At 35.2% G+C, this 9686-nt stretch overlaps 3 protein-coding genes across 4 annotated transcripts in view; 1 reads left to right on the forward strand and 2 right to left on the reverse strand.

The window, feature by feature from the left end:
• LOC130621643 (V-type proton ATPase 116 kDa subunit a 1-like) overlaps positions 1-9297 on the reverse strand; it is a 91841-nt gene extending 82544 nt beyond the window's left edge. For both annotated transcript variants that reach the window (XM_057436971.1, XM_057436970.1), the window contains exon 1: positions 9287-9297. The gene's annotated coding sequence lies outside the window, so the exon portion shown is untranslated. The remainder of the gene's footprint in view (positions 1-9286) is intronic.
• LOC130622404 (uncharacterized) lies at positions 318-2640 on the reverse strand. Its single transcript, XM_057437863.1, has 2 exons — positions 2133-2640; positions 318-1278 (listed from the first exon to the last, which is right to left on the reverse strand). The coding sequence occupies exons 1-2, from the start codon at positions 2638-2640 to the stop codon at positions 377-379; spliced, it is 1410 nt and encodes a 469-aa protein (XP_057293846.1). The 3' UTR covers positions 318-376.
• Positions 2675-9394, forward strand: LOC130622405 (uncharacterized). Its single transcript, XM_057437864.1, has 12 exons — positions 2675-2680; positions 3292-3362; positions 3438-3567; positions 3757-3873; positions 3980-4128; positions 5689-5704; positions 5798-5902; positions 6002-6269; positions 6768-6921; positions 7422-7651; positions 8443-8574; positions 8770-9394. Exons 1-12 carry the CDS (start codon positions 2675-2677, stop codon positions 9273-9275), a joined length of 1884 nt encoding a protein of 627 aa, XP_057293847.1. The 3' UTR covers positions 9276-9394.
• The last annotated feature ends 292 nt before the right edge of the window (positions 9395-9686 follow it).

Here is a 9686-nt window from a genome sequence, read left to right on the forward strand (position 1 = left end):
GCCAATATGAAGATCTGGGACGAATGTTGTCCACTCCAACAACTTCGACACCATCAAACAGTCTGCACATAGACTGTTTATGTCAAAAATATTTATTTACCAGCCTCTGAAAAGAATAAACAGAACACATTCTCACTTTACAACGGTTTAGGCTCTTTTAATTATTATTTTTCACAGCAATCGATTCTTCGTCAGATAATGCAAATAAAATATCTCGGGAAATTGAGTCCACGGAAACAAAAGACAATGTGCACCGGAGCTGGCTTCGTGTCATAAATGCGCGAATAAATGTTTTGTGTAAAAAGAAGAAAGTAAAGTCGCTCTTTTATTTATATTATTTCTCATTTATACAATTCTTGTTGTTAATTTTTGTAACTTAAAAAGCTCTCATTCCTTGTCTTCCACTGAAATTTTTTGGGGCGTGTTTTCTTCTTCTCGTCGAGAGTTTTGTGACTTCGTTCTGTCTTCGTAACCATTTCTTGTTCTTCTTTACAGTTGCTTTCATTTTTTTTCGAATGTTTCCGAAGTTTTTGAAAAACCACTTTCTCTTCTGATATACGGCAGGCACGATGGTGGGTGAACACGCATCATAGGTGGCAATGAGTACAGCAGCATTCATCATACTCTCGCACACTGATTGAATCTTCTTTAAAACTGGTTGCGGATTGCACCAATTTACACCTGGATGACAATCAACGTCACCCCTGCTGCGTAGACATACTTCTGTAGCCTCGGTTTCGCTTTGGATGTCCAAGAACTCCATCCACTGGCATGCATTCATCACTTCTGGTGCCAACTTCTTACCACGAACTTCAAGTCTGCAAATATCCTCTCTGCTAACATAATGTTGATTCCAAGAAGGAACAGTTTTAAGCTCTTCACCCTGTTCAGTGTCAAACATATCAATTTGTGTCATCCAGGATGGAAACTTATGTCTCTTCACGACCTCACTTCGGGTTTTTCTTTCCGCTTCCTCAAATACATCAATCTTTCGAATCCAATTTGGAAAGTCAATTTTATTTGTCATCTGTACTTCATCTTCGTCAAAAACATCAATTTTTGACATCCAACCTGGCATGTGATATGTTACTTCCGAAATGAACAGAATATCATTTCCGCTATTGTTCCCGTCCTTCCATCCATTGTACTCCGACGACGGTTTTGACGCACAAGTTGACACAGAGGATGGTTTCCACATGATAGCTGGTTTCTGTTTCCATTCAATACTCTGTTGATTGCAGCGATATTGAAAGTCTTCCAGCCATAACTGAAGCCCCTCTAAAGATATGAATTTTCCTTAAGTTATCTGCAATCCCTCGACAAGGTAACGATGGCATTAATGTTACTTTTTGATTTATTAATAAGACGGAGAAACTAGTTTGTTTTTATCTAGCATTAAAGGAAAAGTAAACGAACAGACAAACCATAAAACATTATGACTAAAATTTTGTCCGACTAATTATTATGTTCGACTAAATATTTTGTCCAAAGTTTTTTAAAATTACTTTTCAGTGCGGAATTTTACATGTTAATAATTTTGTTAAAATCTTTTTCTTTTTGCTTGCCAACGAATACACATATTTTTGGATAAACTAACGACCTAGCCAAAAAAAACAATTTTAACAAAGTGGCTAAAGTAAGTGTTGACAAAATAATAGAAACGGTCTGTTTCATGATGTTATTTCCTCACTGAAGGGATTCTCGACCCTTGCGTAAACGGATTGCGCGTTATTGATAGCCTCACTTATTCCTGCTTCACTGAATCCTTATCGATGAGTTCGGCAATGCAGGAAGCAACATAGATCAGGAATATGTCATTGAAATTGAAAAATAGAATTATGCCATCCAAGTAAAAAAGTATTGTATTGTTTTTTTTGTTTCCCAAACCAAGGCCAATTAATGAAATTTTAAAAAAGGACCAAAATAGTCGGACAAAATAATTAGTCGGACAAAAGTGACCAAATTTTTTGGAAGTGACTAAAATTATGCCTGACTAATATTTCCGTCCGACTAAAATTTTGTCCGACTAAGCTTTTGTCCGATAAGGTATTTGCAAAAATTTGCAACGGCAAGTTCCAACCGTTGTGAATTTTTCAGCGTTAAAAGTTTTTTTGATTTATATGGCGACTTACCGTCGAGTTGATTTTTCTCAAGCATTATTGCAATCCCCACTAGCTGTTTCATCAATAGAGCTGTTCGTAGAATGGTCTCCAAATCAAATTCATTGTTTTGTGGCCAAAAGTCCTCAGTGGGAGAATGACAGGTAGAGGATAAAACCTCTGAGGTGGAGAGCTTTCTCCGGCATAGTGCTTTTAAAGAAAGTGGTTTTAAAATTGGTTTGGTTTTTTTTTTCGACAGTGCATGATCGAGATGCAGACATTTAATGAACGTTTTCTCTGCCATCCTTTCACGGCGTGTTCGTCTTTTTTTTATATGTGGTTTTTCTTGACACGACGCAAACTGGCATCGTTGTTCTTCACTCGATTGAATCAAAATAAAACTTTGATCGGAATCATTTTCGATTACTTCAATCCATGTCCACTCTCCTTCTGCTTTTTCATTCTCTTCTTGACTTTTCGCGTACAAAGATTCGTCTTCATTGTCGTCTGTTGTAAAAAATGAAGCTATCCAGCTGTACATTGTCTGTTTTCTTGCTTCTGCGTTAGTGTGTATGATGTATGTGCGTGTGTTGTTAGAATAATTATCAATATAGAAATTATTTGACGTCAAATTCAAAAGAATGTGAAAAACGTCATAACAAGAGCGAGTTATCGATAATTATCATACCGTATTGACCTTATTAACCTCCGAGGTGCTTATTCATTTCTTTACGAAATTTAAGGAGGGTGGCGTTTAAAAGAGTGAGCGTTTATAAAATTAGTTCCGGAAGCACTGTAAAATTGTGAAAGCGACTTTTACTTAAAAAACTTTATATATAGTATACTTAAATTCTAGTAACCGTCCGGGCGCTTGCTACCTAAAAAAAATTAGCTATTTTTTTCAATAACAGCCCTGGCGGCTATAAATATCGTACCCTTAAATAGCATCTAATGAAATTGTTTTTTATTTTTGGGGGAACAGGGGCGGTTATTAGAGGGGCTGTTAAAAAGGCGCGCCAAAAAGTACTGTAAAAACGCTGTCAAAATTTCCCTCCTCCTTTATATATCTCTGGGAACTTGGTTACTATCTGATGGCAAAACAACTTTTTTTACGATTATATTTTTGATAAATAAACAATCACAAGTTTTAAATAAACAAATAGAAATTAGCGAAATTTTATTCTTTGTTTAGGTAGCCATTTTTCATACCGAAAAGCACCAAAACACAGCCGAGTTAATTGAGCGTATAACTTTTCATTTTGTGTATAAACCTAAAAAAAGAATACAATTTTCGATTTAAAATGATACCGAATATGATTGTTTTTAATATCGACACAGTGGGAGATGTGTGTTGGCTATCACAGTTGAGAAAAAAGTGACATTAAATTTTAATGACGTCATTTCGCCGCACGTCAGCATTGCTATGTTCAGTTTGCTGTTAATTATACTCCAGACATGGATTCAAGTGGTAAATATTACACGTAAATTTATATTAAACAAATCAGGAAATATGTTTAGTTAAGGATGTTTTACATGTGCGTGTTCTTATGTAATATTTTCACGTAAGGAATGTAAGAAAAATTTACCGTATGTAGAGTTTTTATTTACGCACGCACGGTTTTGTTTACAAGTTATGTAGGTTTTGCATATTAACTAGTTCAAGCCATTTTCAATATGGCGGCGTTTAAACTATAGAGATGATGTGCGAATAGCTGAGGAAACAATAACATGCTGCATATTTGATACACATTGTGTACTACCACACGTCTTTATGGTGATGAAATAAAACTTCAAAGAGGGCAGCAAAGAAACTGTATACTAAAAATATGTAATTATGTTGACAGAAGCATGCAAGAATAATTGTGTAAATAATATTAAAGCAAGTAGTCAATGGTCCTTCCGGTTTTTCTGCGCCAACGCATGCGCCTACATTTAGAATTCGGAAACTCGTCTATAAAAAAGCCGCTTTGCTTACTAAACACAATGATCTCAAAATCTTAAACGCTGAGATAAAACTAAAATTGAAACAGTATATAGTATATATAAAGTATATATAAAGTATATATAATGACCACACCAAATATTCTTATCGCTTCAAGTTTGCTGCAGGGGAAAAAAACTGTAGCAATGTACTGACGTGGTAAACCTGCTCTCTTGAAACCTACTAAGCCACTACCCGTGCTTTCGCTTCTTGGCCTCAATTTAGTCCAACAAAAGCAATCTTGCTTTAGAAGAAAACTGGAAATCATAATTCGATGGAGTATCTAATACAGTCCGTAAATTATTCTAATATAACATGACTATAATTTTAATCAAATTCGCTCCACCATAACTTTTATTCACAATTTAACGGATCACGCGTATACGCAAACGGCCCGCGTTGGGTTTCTTTACGCGCCGTGTCTTCACTTCAACGGCTTCAGTATAAGGTCGAAGAGAAAAAGAAAAGAAGAAAAAGATGTAATCCAAAATTTTAAAGAACGTGGCGTCATATGTTTCATATATTGTGAGAATATTCTACAATATTCGCTTTCTATATTCTACTGCATAACAATGCGTGGTAGTTTCTCTACTTTTTGCGGATTAATGTGAATTTCATTATAACACATTGAGGCTGCGCGAAGGGACAAATTTACAGTGTGCATATTTAAAAGCCTAGCGTAATTAATTTAGATGGACCTTAAAACATCCGAAAACACCAATTTCTTCTACTGAAAAGGCTACTCAATACACCTTTCCCGAATTTCATAAATTATAATAATTATGACGTCATCCAAAATTTTATAATGGTTCTGTGCTCTTCAAATAAGAATATTCAGATAGAATATTAAATTATCATGATAAAAATTAAGTTTTTAGAGCAATATAATATTCTGGTTGGATTTTATTTAGATTTAAAGAAAATAATTATTTTGAAAATGAGGCTGTTCTTAGGAAGCTCCTACCTCGTCCCCACTGTCTTGTGGCCCCTGAGCCGTTATTACGGAGTTTATCAACAAGGCAAAATGCCCTAGGAACGAGGTTGAGGAAGCTCGGCTATATGAAGGGTTTGACCGTAACTTTCAGCTCGGAATTGAAGCACTTAGCGAATAAAAATATTTACGAAATTAGGTAATTTGTTCTACCGTTTGCTAAGGAACTTAGGGATATGAATCATTTTCAGTATTACCCTCTTTAATTGAGTTTTGCATAATTAGGAAATTCGGGAAAGGTGGTTCTTATAGTACCTGCAGATCGATTTTATTTGTTTTATCCTTGTTGCGAAAGTAGAACTTTTCAACGCTTAAGCTGGTGGGCTATGCAACATAATTTTTTCCCTGTGTCCTGTATATGTTGTAAAGAGGTTTCTTAGAAGAACAATTTCATATGTAGCGACGATATACCAGTCCTTACTGAAACTCTATAGTGAAGTGATCATTATTATTTTTTATGCGTCGTAAATGAAGTTTCAAACTAATTAAAAATCGATTCAATTTTTTGCGTGTGAATGGTATTCATGTTTCCAAGGACGAACCATCTTAGAATGTACGCCTGCGAAAAAACTTAGCCCAGAACTTCAACTACAGTGACAGACTATTACAAACTGCAGCGTCGTTGGAAAGCAAGTAGGCCTGTGAGAGTTGGCTAAGAAAGATGTTTAACTTTACTGCATAACGTTGATGGTTATAAAAAACATCTTTATATTTTCTTATCATTAGAGGTCAGGTACAGTGTCTCTCAATAACTGCGATGTGAAGAAAGGGACTACGTACGAGGATGCAGAAAATATGTATGCTCGATACACCAAACGCTATACTGGAAAGGTAAGACTTTTCTTATACTGCCTCGCCCACTTTTTTGAAGATATGATGTGATGTCAAAAATTTTTGATAAAGTTAACAAGAAAATCTTCATATTTTAAGCTTTCGTTTGCCGGTGATTATCCATCAGGGCTTACATCATGTCGGATGGATCCCTTGCCACCTATATCGAGTTCACTTGGTTGGATTCCTGTCGCAGTTGGACCACGTGATTACGTTCATTCACTAATGTGCGGCTCTTGTTTGAAGATATCTCCAAGAAAATTAAAAAAACGTTCTCTAAGAAAGAAACGCACCATGAACTTTCAGTTTGATCCAACTTCTAATTATTATGCCACTGTTGTTGACGAATGTGTGCATTGTAAACCAGGTACAAAGTAGCTTGTTGTTGACGAATGTGTGCATTGTAAACCAGGTATAAAGTAGCTTGTTTACCTTAGTAAATCTTCATGATGGTTTAATTTAATTTACAATGAAAAGATGTTGATATTTCTTTGCAACTAAAGGGTGTTCCGCAGTTCTTTATTGCAACGATAGTGTATAGAAATACAGTAAAATCTGTAAAAACCAATGGTGCAAAAAGGTTTCTCCCTGATACAGATTTCCGCGATGTAGAAGCTTTTTTGTAGGGATATGACCCAGGATCTGTTTCCTATATACTTCTCTAAGCTTTAGACAGTACATACAAAAATGTTGAAAAAGCAAATTTAACATTTTGACATTCAAATGTAGAAATTCTGCCTCTCCTTTTTTTATTCTTATGAAAGATAGATGTTTACATACCTCAATAGGAAATCACTGGCCAAATCTTAACATTCAATTTGTTAACGGTTCAGAAAGATAATAAGTTCATAAACTTCGTTTCCAGGCGACGTACAAATGTATCGAGAGGGGTCTGGGGTTCATGACATTATATACGAGGCGGTTGACTGTCCAGAGTTTCTTGGAGAAGAAGGTTACATGCATATCAATTTAAAGCAATGCAACGACAAGAGGATGAAATTACAAATTAAAAATACAAAGTAAAATTATCTTATATACTATTTTTAACAATGAAATATTCTTGGTAATCAAATTGTAGTGGGGGAAGGGGCAACAATAAATTTCGGAAATTTTTACTACCAATTTAAATTTTCCAGATTGAAAATATAACTCATATAAACATGTCATGCTACAACAAGTGAATACAGCTACTACACGTCTTTGAGAATATAAAAATAAACCACAAAATGTCCTTACGTATATATTTTTCAAATCTACACTTCATTTACAGCTATTCGTATCGCACCATCTACGGTAATCGGGCCAATTGACATTTTCACGTTATTACAACCTTCTCATGGAAAGCGCAATTTTGGTTATAAAAACATTAAGGGGGCCATATTCTGTCTGTTTGCAAGGTCAAAGTTCTGCTATCAATCCACATTTTTAATTTTTTTTGCTGCGAAAAAATGTTAAAAAAACGAAGTTTTAAGTTCCTTACTTTTAATTCTTTAACTTGCCTACATAATTTGTTACATAGGTTACCAACCGTTTCTTTGGAATTATTTCAAGAAAATAAATGGAAATGCATGCCGAAGACAATAGATAATTTTTTCCTGCTGTCTCCACAGAATGATACTAAAACATACAGTCCACCTCTAAAAGCTCGAGCAACAGCTATAACTGGTCAAACTTTAGGCTTTACGATCGATACTCTTAAAAACAAGAGAGAAATTATCATTCCAGCTCAGTATAGCCCGTTTGATACAGGTAAGTCACGTGTTTAATTCAAAATCACGCGTCTTCGTTGCGCAACAAAAACAATTCTGTTATACTCTTGGACGTAGTCGGTGGAGGGGCAGAAGGTGTTCGGTTGAACTTCCCCTCCAACTTCCACTTTAGGCTAAACATTCTTGTTTCATACGTAATTTTTTGAAATGTTTTAATTACTTTTTTTATGCAATATTGTACCGTAGTTCTAAAATTTTCACATGACGGGTTTTACTGAACTAATGTCCATAAACTTACAATCTTTTCCCTTCAACAGAAAACCTGTGACTGCACCTGTGATATGCAAAGAGAATTCAAGTTTGCCCGCGTAGAGCACCAAATTCACTTTTATTCGAGTTGCGATAAAAGTAAAAAAATATTTCATGAACTCTCACTACTATATTTTAACAGATTATCATTAACTATAGTTTGTTGGTTTGTTTGTGTATTGGCACAAAGAAAAGCATGCGAGCTTTCAAATCATGCACTATATACTTACCACTATGCTTAATGTGTTACAACACATTTCTAAGCAGTTTTCTCCAAAACTTCTCCAACAGGCAGATGAAGCATGTTTTGCTGAAACAGGAAAAAAAGTTCTTGTTTTAATTTCTTCATTTCTTTATGGCTTAAACGGCTCTTTATTCACTAAGGGGCGCTAATTTTATCTTTCTTAAGCTCTAATAAGTATCGTTTTTCGACAAGCGTGTTGCTGTAGGACAGTAAAAACCCCCCGTAGAAAAAGGGAGTTCCCATCATGCCTAATATACACCTTTACTATTTTTTTCTAGTATCATCTGGAAAAGCTCCTAGGCTAAAATGTTTCGCTAAAAGTGACGTACCCTCCAAAACGGAAACGGAAGCTGATGAGTACAATTTAAAGAAGAGCAATATGACCATTGATGATTTGCATAAATTGCCAAGTAAGTAAATATATATTCAAGTTTTTCGCTCTACAGCACACCTATCGTTGTTCTAAAAAGTGCAGATCATTTTTTAACTGTTTCTTAGCCTAGCTATTTTTCAAAATAGAATCTCTTCCCTATCCTGTTTGCCAGCAATAGAAGATAAGAGTTCTGATAACGTTGATGGGATTAACTTATTGTTTATACTTTTAGATAACGTTCATTTACTTACGTCTAATGGTCATCTCTTGAAATCACCGGAAAAAACAAACAAATCAAATTTAACAACACACCTGATCAGCAATAACAACGCATCTAATTTTCTGAATCAAACCTACAACTCGCCACCATCTGTTGTGAAAGCCAACCGTACGCTACTAAATGACAACGCACATGTGTCGCCGATGTTTCATAATTCCACATTAAAAAAAGGCCTGCAAGTTTTAAAATTTCTGAAAGAAATCAAACTAAATAAGCAACTGCCTTGTAAATTTGATGGAACACATTCTGTACCTAATAACTGTGCCTCGTTTTCTATATGTCAGGACGGACTTCGAACATTAAAACAGTGTCCCCATGGTTTGTTGTTTAACCCTGTGGAGGGTGTCTGTGATTGGCCGCACCATGTAACGTGTGCACGAACTTTTGGGTCCAATTACATTCCGTTGAAAGGCCCTATTATGGATGATGATGACGTTTACACTAAGAAATTTACTTAATGTTGTCGCATTTAAACTCAGGCGGAAGAACCAAACCAACAAACGAAGAGAAAAAGCCATTCGAGAGAATTGGTGTCAAAAATCGGAATAAGAAATTGGAATCACCATTCGGAATAGGAATCGGGATTATAAATGGAATTATGAATTTAAACAAGAAATTATTGACATGTACTTCAGGTTGTAATTTTTGTGTTTTTCTTATTCGTGAATTATAAACGCATGAGAGAGAGGCTTGGTAGGCTGGATTATATTACCTCAACAAATTACATTTTATTAATTGGCTAATAATAAAACTAATTAATTAATAATTGATCGATAAAGGCATAAAGGGAAGGGAAGGTCTAAACGGATTTCAGCCAACTGAGATGCATGATGGGTACTGGCTTGCGTGACGTCTTTACATTCTCACTC

The sequence above is a fragment of the Hydractinia symbiolongicarpus genome, chromosome 12, assembly GCF_029227915.1.
Source record: "Hydractinia symbiolongicarpus strain clone_291-10 chromosome 12, HSymV2.1, whole genome shotgun sequence".
Lineage (NCBI taxonomy): Eukaryota > Metazoa > Cnidaria > Hydrozoa > Anthoathecata > Hydractiniidae > Hydractinia > Hydractinia symbiolongicarpus.